At 40.1% G+C, this 19,287-nt stretch overlaps 1 protein-coding gene across 4 annotated transcripts in view; it reads left to right on the top strand.

The window, feature by feature from the left end:
• The window catches only part of rptor (regulatory associated protein of MTOR, complex 1), a 208,250-nt gene that overhangs the window by 27,699 nt on the left and 161,264 nt on the right, over nt 1-19,287 (top strand). For all 4 annotated transcript variants that reach the window (XM_085278008.1, XM_085278009.1, XM_085278006.1 and 1 more), the window contains one exon: nt 1,442-1,524. In XM_085278008.1, the coding sequence (XP_085134134.1) occupies nt 1,442-1,524 (83 nt within the window). The remainder of the gene's footprint in view (nt 1-1,441; nt 1,525-19,287) is intronic.

Raw genomic sequence — 19,287 nt, forward strand, 5'->3', positions numbered from 1 at the left:
ACTGTCGCTCTATAGACCTGCCACTCGGCTTGTGAGAAGCCATTTGGGTGTATGAAGTGTTAAAGGCTGGGATGACGTCCTAAAATGCACCGTAGTGTTCATCTCTCATGGATGTTTGAGCCACACGCAGATTGGGAGGAGGGGAACAAAACAAAAACCTCACATCTGCTTTTTGTTTCACTGGTGTGTGTGTGCGGTTTTGTGGAAACTGCCTTTCACTTTGCACCATAGCAGGAAATTGTGATGCCAGTGTATGCAGTATAAACAGAAGCGTTATGTTGCAAGATGCATGTTCATCAAGTTCAGAGACAATATTACTGAGCATTCACCGAGTAGACACAGATGGGATTGAACCGGAGATGAGAGAGCAAGGCCTTGTGACCATAGAGCACGTAATAGCTGGTTAGTGAAGAGCTGAGCGTTTATGATGTCGCCCTGTTAGTGCTTTAAAACCAGATGTGACAAGCGAACAGTGGTTCTGGACGAGAATCTGGGGACGATGTGCGCTAATGCGGCACAAACTTGTCCATCTCTAAGTAGCCACATGCTAAAACACACCATGTTTTCTTTCCTTTCTTTCTTTTTTTTTTTTTTTTTTGCTCTAATGGGACCACAAGTTACAAAATGAAGTTTATGTTCTATTAAATAATGTTTAAAAGTAGTGACTGAGACCATAAAGTCTTAATGGAAGTATTCAAATAAGTGCAGGGGTCTTTTCCCCTTAGACTTTAATACAGTTTATCTTTGTTTTTAAACCAGAGGAGTTGCCCCTGTTAGCATGTTGCTAATATTTTAAGTCATTAAAGGCACATTCAAAGTGCAAACATTGAATGAAAAGGATTTTATGATCAATACATTTCAAATATTCAAATCTGAATAGTCAAATTCTTTCTTATTTTCGTGTCATTTCTAAACAAAATATTATTGTAAATGTATTATGTACATTAGACATAATGTAAAATAATGCGGCCGTTGTGGTGTGATCTAATGTGAATAGTCCTCATTGATCAGAACAGTAATGATTTCATTCTCTGCATATCACTATCCCCTGAAAACCTACTAATACATCTTTTTTTCCTCCCTGAGCAGAATTTGATCTGTCCTTTATCTATATTCTGCTTTTCTTCATGCCATATTGATTTACTCTCATCAATATTTCAACCTTAGCGGCTGCTGCTATTTTTCCATACCCCGCTTCAGATTTAATAAGAAATGTCCCTTTGATGCTGAAACGAACAACTTCAACAACTTCTTTGTACTCGTGGCGTTGCTGAATTCTTAATCACTAAACGTTAAAGCAGTAATTATATGGCTGGTTTGTTAGTTCTACATTGACTTGTGTGGTTTTCCTCAGTTATGGCTATTTTCTTTGCTGTGTGTGCGTCTGTATGTGTGTCTGTGTTAATTGCAGTGTGTTTACACTCTTGTGTTTGCTTCCCAGATCCTCTGTCGATGAGTCCACAGAAGGCCCTGGAGACCATCGGGGCCAACCTGCAGAAGCAGTATGAAAACTGGCAGCCCAGGGTGAGTCTTTAACCGATACTGTGACCAGAGACACAGACTCACACCACGTCTGTTCAGGACCGAGTTAGATAATGACTCAATCCTGTTAAAATAATATCATCAATGACTGATTTTTGGCATCCATTAAACCATTTGCACTTTTCTGTTCTTTGAACTGAACAATCACCTACCTTTCTATAAGCAGTAACCTCTCAGTAAACTCTTTGAATATTACACTGATGACTCCACCACCTCCTGGTACTCTGGTATTGATTTGACTGATCTTTGCTTAAAGCTCTGGGAACTTAAACATCAGCTTGTTCATCATGAGTTTTCAGACAAAAACATTTCACTGTGCGCAACACTGATGAGAAGCTGTTCAGCTGTTGTGTTAACAGTAACTCCTAATTCAATGTTCCTGGGTCTAATTTAGAGCGTGCAAAGCTGTTTTCATACATTTCAGACACCAGTGGAAGAATCAGGTTTGAAGTTTCTCACACTTTGTACAAAACAGGCAACTCTGTGTCAGTACTGGGGTAGACCATACAGGAGGGAGCACACACCTATTGACCCCTTGCTATTGTGAAATCTCTGGACTGTCTACTGCTCTGTTGTCACATGGGTTCAGTCTGACTTTACATGTGAAAGCGACAGTTTAGAGGCTGTTTAAAGTTCTCTTTGACTCATTCAGTGTCTCAGAAAACTGAGTCTGGATTTTCTTCCTAAGAACTACAGTTGACATCATGCATATTTATTATTCCTACTTTTCTTAGATAGTTTTGTTTTTTTTAAATGTGTGTTAATTAAATTACACCAACCTTTAATAACTTGGACACTTTCTCACAACTACGTCAGCTTCCAGTTTTCTTCCAGTTTTACTCAAATAAGCTCAAAAGAAAGTGTTCAGACTTACTTTACTTTTTTTTTAAATGCAAATAAAACCCAACTGAAAATGACTCGCAGTGTATCCCACTTGGTCTACAGCTTTCTCCATGCGTGTGTAGGGCTGTGATGTGTGTAGGCCTCCAAAATGTTAGTTCTTTTTCAAGTTGTTGCTAATAAATGTTTAACCATATTTACTTTTACTGAAATTTCTGCAAGCAAAAAAGGGAGAAATGGGAAATAACTCGGTCTATGTGTGCATCTCAGAGCTCTGAAAACAAATAAACAGCAGATGCCACACTGGGAGATTCCTGCCTGCAGAGTTAGCAGCATGATGAACTGCCACAGTTCTTGTAGTCTGCGGTAGGGCTGCTCGATTATGGCAAAAATGATAATCACGATTATTTTCACTGAAATTGAGATCACGATTATTTGACGATATTTATTTAACCCTTTAAGACCTACTATAGAACCAAGTCCACCAGAGCTTATATTATTTTTATTTTTTTTTTTTACATGCTGTAGTGCCATTTGTGGGAGCATTTCAAGTTGCTATACATCAATACAACTGTTATAGCCCATATTTTAATAATATGTCTGCATTAAGTGCATAGTAAGTACATAAATTGCAAAAAAGTGCAATAAACTACAAAAAAAATAGAAAATCGCTTTTGTTTTGTTTACATATATTTCTACTTGGAGAAATTTAAGAGGTTTATCCCTCAAAACTTTAAATACAATAAAGTTGCAAAAAATAGTTTCCCACCACAGGAAATTTATTTTGAGTGTCTTCATAGTTTTATTTTGGAGATACAGCAATTTTTATATACTGCAGGAAAAACAAAAAACAATCCTATGATGCAAATTTGCAAAGAAAACAGCAGGTGCATCATTTCACTGTGGGAAGTGTTACGAACAGCTGATAGGAACGGCAAAGCGTGTTTCTGGAATATTATGTTTTTGTTCCTGCAAGCGCTTTTTATGCAATTTTTGCAAAGCTATATGTGGAACGAAACCGTGACCGAGAACAAGCTGATGGCATCAGATGTAAGTACAACTCCTCCGGTTTCATATGCAAAACAAATTATTGCGCTAGCTTACACGGTTCAGGTTCTACAGGGATTTAAAAATAGTTACGCAAAACGGAGCGTGCTGCTCTGACCGGCTTTAAAGGGTTAACAATGACTTTAAAAAATAATATAAAATAGTGTGCAACACCACTGAAGTTTTTTTTACCTCTCTTTTCAGCCAACGGCAGTCACTCTCCTCTCCAAATAATTTCTGCTTAGCTTTCCGAGCTTCCCTCAGGTCCTCTTAATCAGCGGTCTCCAACCTTTTTTGCGCCACGGACGGTTTATGCCCGACAATATTTTCACGGACCGGCCTTTAAGGTGTCGCGGATAAATGAGGGAGGGGCTAATAATCGGCTCAGTCATTTTTAATGATCGTTGAAAGCCCAGATCGTAATCGTGATTAAAATTCGATTAATTGAGCAGCCCTAGTCTGCGGTGATGCAATAGCTGCAGTAAAGAGTTATAGCAGATCAACTCGTAATTATGAGACCGATTGGCCCTTTAGTGGAAAACTGTCCATCTTTGGTCTCTGGCTAATGGATGGGATGGGCCGGTTTAATTTTTAGACTTGTATCTAAGAGGTCACCACTGTCTGCCCAGCTGTGGGGTTACTCTGTGTCCTGCAGACAGTACTGAAAAGTATTAAAACTGATGGTCTGAACTAGAGCAGGGCGATATGGCCAAAAATATTTATCACGATATATATTTGAAAATTTGCGATAACGATATAACTGACGATATAATTGATGAGAGACAAAATACAACTCCACAACATTACTAGCGCAAAAAGACAACCTTCCATTTATTTTCACTTAAACAAGAAGCTGGTTTTTATGTACATTAAAGCTTTATAAAAATGTAACAGTGCAAATGCAAATTCCTTGCTGAAAGTTTAACCAAAAGGCATTTCCAGTAGAAATGGGCTGACATATCCTGAGCATAACCATGTATAATATTCACTGAAGTTAAAAAGAGGTGCTTTGCAACATTAAACTGCAGTGCGCAGTACGTATTTTTCGGACCATAAGGTGCACGGGATTATAAGGCACATTAAGCGAAACAAAGCAGTCAGGAAATCAAACTTTATTCAACTCATTCTTCTTGCTTCCTCCACTTCTGTAAGATTGATTTATTAATGTTGAATTCTGCTCTATTCCCATGTTGTTGCAGTATATTAATGACTAACCTCGTATTGTGGATGGATTATCTCAGTTGTTCTCCTGACTGAAGTTTGGTCCGTTTACAGCATCCTGCCATGCGATTGCATTTGTCTCTAACCATGAGGAACCTTCACGTTAACTTTTATAAGTGGAAAAGTGTTAGTGTTCGTCCTCCAGCTTCACTGCTTATGTTATGCTAACATAGCTGTATCGCTAGCGATCACGTAGCACATCCTTATATACCAGCTAGCCCAACTTCAGTAACCCTACAAACGTCACTGCTGTTTAGTTTCCTGTCTTCATTTATGTTGGAAGTGATAGCAGAGCTGTACGTTTGATTTTTTTCAGAAATCTCAGTCAGAACATGCTATATCATGCTTAGGTAACTAGCGAAACTAGCGAGCTAACTTCCGCTAGCTTCCTGCTAACTTCTAACTCCGTTAAATGTAATACATTTTGTTTTCATGGATGCCTGGAAGTTAAACTTCATAGTTACACCTGGTAAAGCAGCAATGCTGATCGTTTTATTAAAGATGAAAGAATTGAGACAGTTTTTAACTCTCAGTGATGCTGCAGTGTTCGTTTGACCTGAAGAGGGGGGTTTAGGACCCAGATTACTCCCAGATTTAAGAGCATCTTAGTCCGACAAATATGACAATAACAACGGCCGTTTGCATGTTCTGCAAAAAAATGTGCTTTGTCGTGTAACTGATGGACAAACGCCAAACCAGTTCCACATCACGGAAGTTGCACCATTTTTACAACCCAATTCTGGTTCATCAGTTTCACTCAACAATCAGCCATGTGCGTATGAAAACAAAGGCACTGCGCATGCGCGTTTTACTCATATTCTATCGCGATATTTCATTTTCCTATCGTTGCCTAACATTATACCGGTATTACCGTGAACGGTATAATATGGCCCAGCCCTAGTCTGAACTTCCCCGCTAGCCAAACTCTGTTTTGTCATCATTTCTAAATTAGGCAACTTTCCCAGATTTTCATATTGGAGAAATATGGACAAGATACAGCTGTAATAATCCAGTATCAATCAACCAAGCAATCAGCCAGTAGAGAACGCATATTAAGATATTATATGAGTTTATTTTAGAAAACATACATTTTCCAGCTCCTTTATACTTCTTATATGCAGTATGCCAACAAAACGCCCACATGCTCTTGACAGTAATTCATACTTAATGCATCTATTTTGTTTGTTTTTTTTTATGTGTTTTTGTACACTCAGCTGTTCTAAGTTTATATGTGTGTATACATTTATTCGTTCATGCCAGCAGCAGCTGTTGTCCTTTTCCCAGAGCCCCCTTGGTGCTTTTGTCTTCCTCCAAAAATTGGGAAGTCATTGGAGCACATGACACTCCTCCAAAGTAAAAGTCTCCCAAAGAAGAATTTTTATTTTCTAAGGAGTAAAAGAGATGGAGTATAAGTGTAAAGAAACTTTCTCTGTTTGGACATAAAAAGCAAAGAAGCAACAAAGCAGTGCTCACCATGACAGCAGGAAATCTCATCTTAGTGACTGACTGCGCTTCCAGTGTTTAGACAATGATCTGCCATTCACTGACATGGATCACCGTAATGGTGCAAGCCGCAGCATTTGTAGGAGTTTGATCTAACAGATTTTATTTCAGCTTTTTACAAACATAAAGATCCACGCTGACTAAATCACAAAAGGCTTTTCCCCCCCCCTTCAGGATGAAATCTAATCCCCCGGCCAATATTTCTAATAAATGCTGCTGATATGTGCAGATATTGGATTATGGCTGACAAATTGGCACCATTGCTTTTGTTGGTGAATTAGCTGAAAGAAGTCTCTGACAGACACGCTCACTTTACCTGCTAAAGCCAGCGAAGCTAATACAGCAGTCTGTCATGAAAGAAGCAATAAATCCTGCTTTCAAGAAGGTTATAATGTTCAGCTCGTTGAGCAGGAAGATGCATCTGTTGTTGAACGCGTAAACCGCTCAGTGTTTCTCTGTCCAAAGTAACCTGTTATGAAAATATGAAATATGATTGCATATTTTTGAGTATAAATTAAATATTTCAGAAAACACAAACAATGCGGTTCTTTTCTCAGTGTACACTTCATGGATCTTTACGTATCTAGCTATTAAATGCTCGATGCAAGTCTTCCTGTGGAAGACCATAGCAGCGGGGTTAGTGAAAGTTTTTGGTACCTTAAGCTGTCTTGTTTGCAGTCTGCTTGTGGTGCTTTTGGCCAGGCTGTGGTTGAATGCAGGTACATGGCTTGTGTGGAGAAGTCAGTTCAATTCAATTTTATTTATATAGCACTAAATTACAACAACAGTCGGCTCAAAACGCTTTAAATTGTAAGGTAGACCCTACAATAATACATACAGAGAAAAAAATCCAACAATCACATGACCACCTATGAGCAAGCACTTTGTTGACAGCGGGAAGGAAAAACTCCCTTTTAACAGGAAGAAATCTCCAGCAGAACCAGGCAGAACCAGGCTTAGGGAGGGGCGGGGCCATCTGCTGCGACCGGTTGGTGTGAGAACTAAAGAGGGACTGCATTTGCCAACATTCAACTGTAAACTACAAACAAGCTTTTGATTATCTGTTTAGAAACCACAGATATCCACTGTTGTTTGTTTAATTTAAGACTAAAAAAAAATTAAATGAATGAGAGGTAAAACTTGAGGGGGGAGGGACAAATAAGTAAATACTTCTGCCTACTCCTTTTCAAACAAATAATGGAATGATATTTTGTAATGATTGTGAAGGCACATGTTTGAAATGTTTGAAATAAAAATGAACTGAACTGACAAGCTCTGAAATACTGTCAATTATCTCTAGAGACAAAGTTATCTGATCAGAGTTTAAGTTCAGCTCACCCTGTCATCTGTTTAGATCTTTCCCCCCAAAGGTTTTTTGCAACATTGGTAATATCTGGTGTATAAACTGTAGGAAACTGGGCAATTCTGAAGAGGTTGGACACTTGTAGTGATTATATGCTGCTGATGTGTGGCATCATTTCGAGAAGCTGTCCAGGAACTAAAATCACAATGTTGTTGCAGCTGGTTTTATTTTCATTTTATTATTTAGGGGGGGGATTAACTTCCCATGCATGGTAGTTTAGTGTTAGTTGTTTTTTACTCTCCTATATATATATATATATATATATTTTTTTTACCCTCTGTTCTTCTTCCTGAAAGACAGGCATCCTCTGGAGAATGACTCCAAAAAATAAGCAAACACTTGAAATTTGATCTGAGTGCTTGAGCTGAGTTTCTTTTGGTTTTATTGGGTTTGAATTTGATTTCAAACCACCTGCGAATATGTTTTAATCTGCTCATATAGTTTTGGATTTGATCATGGCCTTTTTTTTGTTTTCTGTTGAGATGTGGTAGCAGAATGTGAACATGGTCTCTGAGGTTTTGAACAAGATGGATTTTTTTTCTTCTCTTTTTAGTTTCTCTTTTTGCTCAGGTGGAGATGCCACGCTCACAAAAAACCAAGATAAAAAAATGAGCCAGTAAAACAATTTTGGTGCTATAGTATCTACAGAGGATCGAAATTCAATTCATCCTGTTGTCATGTTGCTAAAACCCTACATACCCGCCAAAAAGCATCACGAGGCTTTAGAAATAAAAATACAACAGTGTGTGGCTGTTTGGTAAGAGAGTTCAGAAGTAACACGTGTGGTAAGAGGAGGGTGGAGGAAGAAACGTCCCCAGAGACTGCAGCTGAAGGAATGTAGGCTCGGGCTTGGTTGACCTGAGAGGTCAGCAGCAAATGGTGGTAGGAGTGCAGGAGGAGGTGTGGGAGGGTGAGAAAGCGGTTCCTTTTTCCAGCCGGAGGATTCACAGCTCTGCAGCTCCACACTGGAGTGCAGCTTTCGCCAACACACCTTACATAAAGCGTTGACAAAGCAGTCAATTAAACTGCAGTTATTACCTGCTTTGTGACAGCACTGACAAATTGTGTAATAACTTCATTTCGGATGAAACGAGATGGGGAATATTAGACCAAATGAGAAGCCATTTTTTCCCTCACCCCCCTAGCCCTCCATCCCCGTCATGTTGATATGTAAGAGCAGCATTCGCAACAGTTGAGCTGCCCAGGGAGTTTAGCTGTGCCAACCTGCTGTCACGAATCTGTTTCTCTATTTGCTTCTGTACTCTTAAATTAACCCTCATGGACACAAAATGTACAGAGAAAGGCAAACTCTGTCCTGGCTGCTGCCCACTCACTTTCTCTACCAACTCAACCTCCTCTCTCTTCCCTTAACATCTCTCTCTCTCTCTCTCTCTGACCTTTTGTTTTCCACTCCACCTCAAATCAAGATTCTCCCGTGTCCATCCTTATTGTTGTCGTCTTGTTTTTACCATTCTTCTTCGCCTGTGGAGGTTTTTTTTTTTTTTATTATTCATTTGAGTTTTTCTTTCTTTTTTTGTGCTGTCTGCTTTCCTTGCACTACAATGAAGAAAAGACATCCTTTCTGCTTGTTGATGGGTTTTGCATAGTAGGATGCAGATTATCTGGCAGCCTCTGCAGGAATTTTGAATAGTTCAGTTAAGTGAAAGGTGCTTTTTGGCGGCAGTTGTATAGTTTTTGTACCTATTAGAAATCCCCCCCCCTCTCATCTTTTATAAATTAGGGCTGAACATCACAGTAACAAAGTGGCAATGCTTTGTTGCAGTGTATGAGGCAGAGCATGCACTGGTCAGCAATTGGGGAAATCGGCACAACTAACACCTGTTCTGATTTTGTTTTTTTTAACATAACATGGGACTACTTGCTGTATAATCTCTCTCTTCCACAGCATGTCTTTCATCCTGTCTTCCTTCTCTCACCCCAGCCGGTCTCAGCAGATGGCCCCGCCCCTCCCTGAGCCTGGTTCTGCTGCAGGTTTCTTCCTGTTAAAAGGGAGTTTTTCCTTCCCACTGTCGCCAAAGTGCTTGCTCATAGGTGGTCATGTGATTGTTGGATTTTTTTTCTCTGTATGTATTATTGTAGGGTCTACCTTACAATTTAAAGCGCCTTGAGGCGACTGTTGTTGTGATTTCGCGCCGTATAAATAAAATTGAATTGAATAATTTATTCATATTGAATATTTGTAGACAGACAAATTGCTCCCCTGACTAAGAACAGCTTTGCACCACCATCAACCAGAATCTGCACAACCTGATGGTTCCACTGTTGCCTCACAGCAAGAAGGTCCTGGTTTCGAATCCCCCATCTGGCCAGGGCGTTCCTGTGTTGCCTTTGTTCTCCCGGTGTCTGCATGGGTTCTCTCCACGTACTTCTGCTTCAACAGTCCAAAGACTGTTTGTGGGTTTAGTTTAATTGGTGATCCTTCATTGGCTGTAGGTATAAATGGTTATGTCTCTCGGTATTGGCCCTGCCAGGTTGGCAAACTGTCCAGAGTGTACCCCGCCTTCTCGCTCTATAGCACCTGGGATAGGCTTCAGATAAATGGAATATTTTTTAAAATTTTCCTTCACTTGCAAACTCTCAGCCCTCTTTTTTTTTTGTTTTTGATAATTCTTCACTTTGCTTTTGCACAGTGCTGCCACCACCACAAGTTTGTCAGCCATCTTTGTTGAGCACCATCTTTTTCTTTTCTTTTTTTCTTTCTCTGCTGTCTGTGCTTCTATTGACTGTGGCTTTATTTTGTTATCTTACAGAGCTCAGACTGGATTCAACCAAGGACTCCTTTTGTTTCATAGACATGGCATCAAGAAAGTAGAAGTTATGTGATACCTTAGTTTTCGGTTTCTCTTTGAGTTTTCTCTCTGTTTGCCTCGTCTGCTCTGCTATTCCCTTTCAAGCCTCACTTGTTCACTTTCATTTTCTCTGTGCACGTTACTGTTTTTTCTCTCCCTGTCCTCTCTGTTATTTGTCTGGGAATCTAGTTTGAAACTCCCCCCTCTTGACTTGCTGGTTGGTTGTTATCTTGATGAAAAGCGATGTGCTTGTCTTGTCCAATGGGCTTCTCAAAGCCAGCACATTGTTTCTAAATTGCTGAACATGTTGCTGCTGCTAAACAGGTTCGGTATTTTTATCTAACTGCATGGTGTCCTCTCATGCTACCCACTCTTTAGTTTGCTCTCCTTCCGGGCTACAGCTTGTGAACCCCTGCCGTCCACTCGGCTACCCCTCTCTTGCATAATGTATCACTGAGCTGAACCTCAAAGACTTTACTTTGATTAGATTTGCAGTCTCTTCTTATCACCCTGGAAACGCCAAGCTACACAGCAGAGGACGAGCACAAGTGAAGGGTTTCTGTGTAGCTGCTAATGATGCAACACACTTTGCAGGCTTTGCTTATGCTACATTCTTATGTTGTATTTTTAAAAGGCCATTACGGTTTCCTTTAGTAATGACATAGTGATCATGAGCCAGTGGGTCACCTGTTGTGCCACCTGTTTTTATATTTTACATAAGTAATGCTAATGCTACGATTGGCTACGTGTTATTTCTGTCATAGCAGAGCAACAGCAAATGTTCTTTTGTGTTCAGGAAAATTATTTTTATCCAATCGTCACAGGAAATTTTGCCACATTGCCAGAAAATAAAAATTTAGTTCCACTTTTTCAGTGTGAGGATTTTAGTTTGTCACGGAGGATACTACTCAGTCAAAAAGTTGTGTAATATTTTAGGGAACTTTCAGAAATGTGATAGACGACCTTAAGGATGGCTTTGCGTTTAGAGTTAATGAAAGATTGAGTGGAGTTAAAGGATCGAGCATTTTTAGAATTTGGTTCCTTAAAGGTGTGTTGAAGCGGTCTTAAACCCCCCCCCCCCCCAATAAAAACCCCCAGACTTGAGCCTGATTTATAATCCTGTATTGATATGCAGAGAAGTTTTCACCCTGTGCCACTGTGCCAATAAAATCTACCTTTCTTAGACTGCATTCCAGTTGAAGCCATAACGTGTACAGGGCTCGCAAAATTTCAAAATCACTGGTAGCCCTTCAGGCAGGCACTCTTCAGTTTTTGGTAGCCCAAAATAAATTTAAGTAGCCCGAATTTAAAAAAAAAAAAAAAAAAAAAAAAAAAAAAGACAATTTTTTGATTGATGTTTTTACTTGATTGATGATTATACTTTAATGTATAATATTGAAAAGGAAACACAACATCAATCTAAGAATATTTAAAACACAAATTACAACAACAAATTACAATCATCAACTCAAATATTTGGTTCTAATTGAACAGAAATTTCTATGAACTTGCAAGAACTGTGTAGAACATGAATCGGTGTTCAGTAAGAGGCAAGTGGAACCAAGATCTAGGACATTTGCGTTTTGAAGTTTGCAAAGACTGCTAAATCTTGCCAATGGTAGTTCACTCTTTGCAACATAGTACGCTGTTCTAAACAGCCTTTTCAGGACTTCTTGTTATGCTTGGTTTATTTTTAGTATGTTTTTTGCAATCGGTGTTTGTTCTGGGAAAGATAGTGCAGACTGGGCAATAATGCATTTCTTGCATTTCTCATGGGTTCTGATGAGGTCTTTCTTAAAATGACTGGTCCCAGTAACAAAGGCGCTTGTCGACTCAGAAATCGAGGGAAACTCACAACACACCCGGCAGAGCATTATGTTATTTAGCTCGTCATATTCCAGCCACATAAATTCTTTTGTCCATGAAGTGGATCGTGAAAGCACAAAACAAGCGCAAATTCAAACGCGATTTCCATGTCTCACATATTGACAGTGGCTCATCAATGCCGATGACATAATTGCTCAGCTACATTTGCGAAAGAATGCAAAAGCATTGACATATCTTTCCTTCCTATGATAGCCTGACGGGCAGGGCTGAGATGGATTTTGGTAGCCCGACTCGAAAAGTCGCTAGCCCCGGGACGTCGGGCTAGCGATTTTGCGAGCCCTGGTGTAACCAAACATGCCTTTTATGAGAAACGTGGCCTATTTTATGCTTAAACGGGAGCAGCAAGTTTCTAAAAAGACTATGAATATGAGTTTTATACTATAACAAACGTAAATGAGCTGCTATTAGAAGAAAGCACCGAAAATAAAACGGGGATATTTTGCGCACACATGAATAAAAGGTGTTTTGTGAAATCTTAGTTGCCTTTTGGCTTAAAGACAAAAAGGTTACAAAACCACTAGTGCATACACTCGCCCTCACTCAAGGCCACTCCTCCCTGAGCCTGGTTCTGCTGGAGGTTTCTTCCTGTCAAACAGGAGTATTTTCTTCCCACTGTCGCCAACGTGCTTGCTCATTAGGGGGTCATATGATTGTTGGGGTTTTCTTACACTGTGAATGTGCAGTCTGAACAGCATTTTATTTGTTAAATTAAGCTCAAGACAGTTAGGTAGTAACTGAATCTATCGAACAACAAAGGGGACAAAGATGACACATTAACAGCTGTGTTTTTGTCTCCCTTGGAAGGAAGCTGACTTTTCACATTCAATAACAGAAACTGAACCACAGACATGTTCAGCTGCTGAGGGAATTTCCAGAAGTGACATGCCCATGTGACTTTAGGCAATCACCGTTTGCTAGAGTTTGTGGAAGTGGCATCATCGGCTCAACACTGAGTACGAATCCATAATTATAGTTTTCCAGCCAAACAACCAGTGAAAAGTGATATATTCTCTGAGGCGTGTGTGCCGCACCCATCGTTGTGTTCAGTGTTTGCCTCTGCTTGGTGTTTGGGGAACTGTTCATTTTTATCATTCTTGCACGGCTTAGGTTGTATCATGTGGAGAAAAAATAAAGCAAGGGCAAAAAAAGAAAAAGGACACAAATCACGTGAGGATGTCGCTGTATATGGACTTGCTTGGCCAGCAGTAGGGAGATGTGGTTTGTTCACTGTGTGCTGACAGTGTATTTAAGCACAGCATACGACTGGGTGTCTCAGTTAATTGGTAAAAATTCCCATTTTTAAAAACAAAGAAAAGCACCACTCTGGTTTTTGAATTAAAAAAAAAAAAATAAATCACGGCTGTTTGAGGAAAAGTTAATTCAACCTTTTATTGGCTTTGCTGGTTATAGAGCTTCAGTACTTGCTCTTGAAGCTTTCTTTTTCTAATTCAGTAACCAACACCGTTCTTACGCTACATTATTCCCTTTGAAGTCTATATCTTCATATATAAAGCACCTCGAGGCCATTGTTGTGATTTGGTTATATAAATTGAATTGAACTGAATTGAATTTCACATCAGTTGAAACCCATCTGAGTTCTCCTGATGACTAGCATGTATGGGAAGCTGTACAGGGAATAGCGGTAGGCAGAAACATTCCCAATTACCTCTCTTTGACTTCCCTCGTGCACTCAGTCCTGCCGGAGCCGGCCAGAGAAAACCATTAGCCTCTTGGAAGAAATATGAACATCTACCATCTGGACAGCGTGCTTATGAGGAAGGCGACAGTTTGGATACAGCACTCCTCTTGTGTTAATGGTTAGGAGGAGGTTAACTCTAGATAATGCAGAAGGGTTGTTTTGGTTGTCAGCTAAGCTTATAGGTTGGACACGAAATGGGATGTGGGGTGTTTTGGGGTTGTTGTTTTTTGGGTGAGTGAAGCATTTCAGTTTCATTGATTGCTCCTTCCTGGAAAACAAGTAAATTTATCATTCCTTTTAAAGTAGTATGTGCTGCTCCTAAGTGTTTTTCAGAAGCAAAGGTGCTCTATCTTACTCTATCTTATCTACATTAAAAGGAAGGAGGCAAAGTGAGAGCAGAGATGTTTAATGCACAGATCTCCAAAGATGAGACATCTGAAGGCCGGGTATTTTGCTATATTTATGGTCAGATTTGACGCTAAAGTGTTAGTAACCATTGATGTATTGATGTGTGCATGTGTCCCAATTGCATCACCACATCCACATGTACCTACCGCCTGTTGTTGCGCGATTGGTCTTGAGAATCGAGACAGCGAACAGAGTGCAGTATATATTTGTAATTGTGTATCACATATAAACTGGAGAAATGAATATTCTGCAGATGGATGATGAATTAAGGGGGGAAAAGCTACTTTAATAAGTTCTTGGAAGATTGAAATACCACTTGTGATCAAACAGTTCTGAGAAGCTGGATCCACAAGAATAGTTTCAGTGGGTTCTGTTCTGACTGCCTGCTCTGTATATTCTACAGTTTCAGTGTGAACCTCAAACTTTTGTTTCAAGTTGTCCTGAATTTCATGTGGAAGGAGCTCATTGCTGGTGTTAGGAGACGGGTCTCCTGCTATAACTGGGCAGGTTTAAGTTGAAGAGTCCACAGTATCCAAGCCCAACGACAGCACATCAGATGAGGCACAAAATCTAGAGCATCCTTGTCATATACCGGTGTATATATATTTTTTTAATTCATGGGGGTTGTGGACTGTGAATTCAACCCCCACGTTCACACTGTCAAAATGGACTTCTGCTTTAACCTGTGACTGTTGTGCGTGCCACGCCGTGCTGTCTCAGAGCCCATTGAAAACAGGTTTTTCTTTTTTGGCTACACCAACATGCTTCAACACCTGGACCTGGTGTCATTTCACTCGCTGCAATACTGTCAACTTCCCAAAAATGAAGAAAAAATCAAATAGAAGGGTTTGTGTTTTGACACACTGGAGGAGATCGAGTGCCCATCGTGGAGGCAAAATGGGAATTCCACTGAATTTTAAACCAAGACAGGTTTCAGATTTTTACGAGCCCCTTCTCATCACACCTCATGTTCATAGTGGAGTATCTTTTATAAATGGTATAATTCTTAAATTATAGTTCCATTTACAAAAGTATAATTCTCTGTTTGGGCATGTTACTATTATAAGAATTATTAGGATCATTATTAAATCCTTTACTCAGACATGGTTGATCTGTGTATAAAGGTGTAGATAGCATGAAATCAAGCAGTTGAATAATACAATAAAGAATGCATGTTCTCCTGTAATTAAAGATGTATATAAATATGGTTAAATTAAAATATTCTGGCCAAGTGAAAGTATGTAGCTGTAGATTTTTTTTTTTTTTTTTAAAGTCATTTCATGTGATAGTCTGCATCCTACCTGCAAAAACCTGCTATCACAGACAGGACTGAATTCAGTGGGAAGCTGCACTGGTGTCCCAGTCAGCAGTTATGAATGGATGCTGCTGTCTCCACAGTGAGTCACCTCTTCGTGTTTGCACTCATTGAGCTTGAGTGTGTGCAGATACTAATGATGAGTGTGTGACTGTTATTATTACATCCTGATTGCATAAATGTGTATGACCTTTGTGTGTGTGTGTGTGTGTGTGTGTGTGTGTGTTTGTGCTGACATTATCCATTTAGAGAGGATGCAGAGCAGGAGGGGACAACACAGGAGTCCAGGATGTGACTCAGTGGACAGAGATAAAGGATACAGCTCCCTTCATTCATATTTTTTTTAAGCAGTATGTAAAATGTGCTGCTGTGACGGCATGTGCATGCCAGTCCTACAGCCTGCCAGCTGAACAGAGTGCAGGCACCGGTTCATGGGTGTGCTCAAGGACAATGGTACAAATTGTGGGCAGATCCAATCAGCGTAGTACTTCTTGAATTCCTACTTTAGTGAAGCACAGCAATGGTAAAACCCAGTCGTCCCTGAAGACATTTTTGTGGCTTTGCAAGTCATTTGAGTCACTTCGGTTCCTCACACTCTTCTTTTCCTTCTCACCGATGATCCAGAGCCCGTGTCTATGTTTCTGTTCTTTATTATTAACATAGCCCTACTCAGCCAGCCGTAGCTGCAATATTAAATTCAAAAGCCCTTTTGTTCTTCAAGTGGCTCTCAAAATTGTCCCTAGAGGAAAAGCGTTTCACATGAAGTGCTTTTGGTCAAACAGTTAACTTGCAGTATTCCTTCCTGGACTTAAAGATGGTCAGCATGGTTAAAAAGCATCAGTAAACAGATTTTACCCATTTGATCATTGTGATTAATAACTATGTTAAGATAATCATATTTCACTGTGAAATGTTAAAATCCATCCATTTGTTCTTTTTCTGATACTTGACTGGGTCCAGGTCATAGATGCCCAGACCTCTCCCTCCTCCAGCTCTTCTAGTGTGTGTGTGTGTGTGGGGGGGGGGTAGTGAGGCCTTCAAAAGCCAGCAGAGAGACATAATCTCTCCACCTATCCCTGGGTCTGACCCTAGGCCTTGTCGTAGTTGAATGAAGTCCTAGTTCCCTAAACACCCCTCTGATGCTCCTCACCATATCTCCAAGGTTCAGCCCAGACAACCTTTGGATGAAGTTCACTTTTGCAGCCTGCAAAATTACTCTTTTGGTTAAGTGCAGTTCATGGGTGGGAATTTAGACTGACCAGTAAATCCACAGGTTTGCCTTTGCTCTCTCTTTACCACAATATTCTACTGGCTTTTGTGGTAAGGATAAGCTATAATGCTGCACCAGTGGGTCTATTTTAGCTATTATGATGGAGCTGGGTAGTAGGGGTGCAACGATATTCGTATCGATATTGAACCGTTCGATACAGTGCTTTCGGTTCGGTACGCATATGTATCGAACAATACAACATTTGTAATTTATTTTATCAACTTTCCTTCTGACGATGCTGTCTGTGTTGAGCGCTCAGTGAATCTGTGTTCGACTACTCCGCCTAGGCTGCACTGTCGAGCGCAGATCCACTGAGCGCTCAACACAGACAGCATAGTCAGAAGGAAGAGCGCAGGGCAAGCTAGCGAGACAGAAGTTAAGCTCTCCTTGCAACAGGCAAATTGAACCTCATTCAGATCTGGCGTTTGGAATTATTTTGGTTTTCATGTGACGTATGACCCTGAAGGTAAGCGAGTCATGGACTAAAGTAAAACAGTATGTTGGATGTGCCATGCAATGCTCAATTACATTGGTGTGAACTAGTGTGTTAGCGCAGTTAGCTCGTTAACGTGTTGGCCGTCTAGCCCCATGCACGGAGCGATCGGCGGTAGCTCGTTAACGGAGATTTGCCGTGTTGTGGCGTTAAGGTCATTTCAACGAGATTAACCTGAAAGCACTAGTGGGAACACAACGAATATGACTGCACATTTACGCTGACATCATCCTAGTGCAAAGACAAAAACAACAAGCATGCTACTAACTTTAGCCGAGTCATTTAGACAGCTGTTAGCACATGATTCTCCTTATGCTGCTGAGAATATAGCCCAGAAGAAGCGGATAGTATAGCTTTTATTTTGGAAAGAGCCATTTCTCTGTAATAAACTCTCTTTTCCAAAGATGAGTGATTCCTCAATCAGATACAGGGCTTGCAATATCGCTAGCCCGACGTCCTGGAGCTAGCGATTTTTTTCAGTCGGGCTACCAAAATCTATCTCTGCCCTGCCCGTCGGGCTATTGTAGGAAAAATATATGTCAATGCTTTTGCATTCTTTCAGAAATGTAGCTGGGTTATTATGTCATCGGCATCGGTGAGCCACTGTCAATATGTGACATATTGAAGTCGCGTTTGAATTTGCGCTTGTTTTTTTGCTTTCACTTTGCAATCGTGCGAACTGTGTATAGAGAGCGACAGCACTGATCTGTGAGTGATGATAATTTGTGCACCAATTCCTCTGACATCGTCTTATTAATCGTTAGCTTACTATGCAAACATGACAAGTGAAATCTCCCGCAGCTTAAACATGTGAGAGGTTGATCGCGCAGAGAATCGCTGAGCTTATGTGAGTCCGTGTGTAAAAGCATTTCAGTTCTGCTGAGCCAAATAAGACAGGTCAGGGTGAAGAAGTGACAGCCAAAGAAAAGCTTACCACAAAACGGAGAAGTTATGACAAATCAGACTATAAGGCAAAAAGAAAGTGCAGCTTTATGGTTTCATGGACAAAAGAATTTCTGTGGCTGCAATATGACGAGCTAAATAACCAGGGCTGCACATAAGTGGTCCGCAGGTGCGCATTTGCTGTCAAAATAAAAAACACGCACAAGGGTTAGGGTTAAATTTAAAAACTGTACTTTTGAGTTAAAATATATATTTATAATTTTAATAAATGACAAATTAAAAATGCATGAACAGTTTTTTGTATCGAAAAAATATCGAACCGTGACACCAAAGTATCGAACCGAACCGAACCGTGAATTTTGTGTATCGTTGCACCCCTACTGGGTAGGGGATTTTTGGCCAGTATTCGAGAATGTTTGGCAGTCAGGTCTGTCTCTGTCAGTAACCATCATCTGTCAAGTATCTGTGGCATGATCTTTGCATTCACTGCCCTGGAAAAAAATTGTCTATTTACATGACAATTACCTTAGTCTGCATTTTCCACCAAGCCTGTTGTTCCACATAGGAATGAATGCACGTGCAATGTTGCTGAAGATTTTCAGTCATGTTGTGAAGAGAGAGCCTCATGTTTAGTTGGAACATAGACGCATTTTTCAGATATCAAATCAAATCGCAGTCAAGTCCTCAAATGTGGGCTCTTCACTAATCACATAAATGTTTTATAGGTGTCAGACTTTCTAATATTACTGTTTTTACAGTACAAGCCACATTTACTGTTCTGTAACACCAACTCAGGAGCAAATTAAAAACCTTTCTCTGTTGACCTGCTTTGGGGTCCATGAGTCTTTTTTTGTCTGATCTGTGAAATCCCTTTAAAATGAATAAATAAGTGAATGTTTTTGTGTCTTGACATCCAAAATCCAAACTGGAATTCCCACCACCTCCAAGGGTTAGTCACACGTAGCTGTCACAAATGACTGAAAATA

The sequence above is a fragment of the Mchenga conophoros genome, linkage group LG6 (genome assembly GCF_057382185.1).
Source record: "Mchenga conophoros isolate Kocher_MC1m ecotype Shallow Benthic linkage group LG6, M_conophoros_male_GT1.1, whole genome shotgun sequence".
Lineage (NCBI taxonomy): Eukaryota > Metazoa > Chordata > Actinopteri > Cichliformes > Cichlidae > Mchenga > Mchenga conophoros.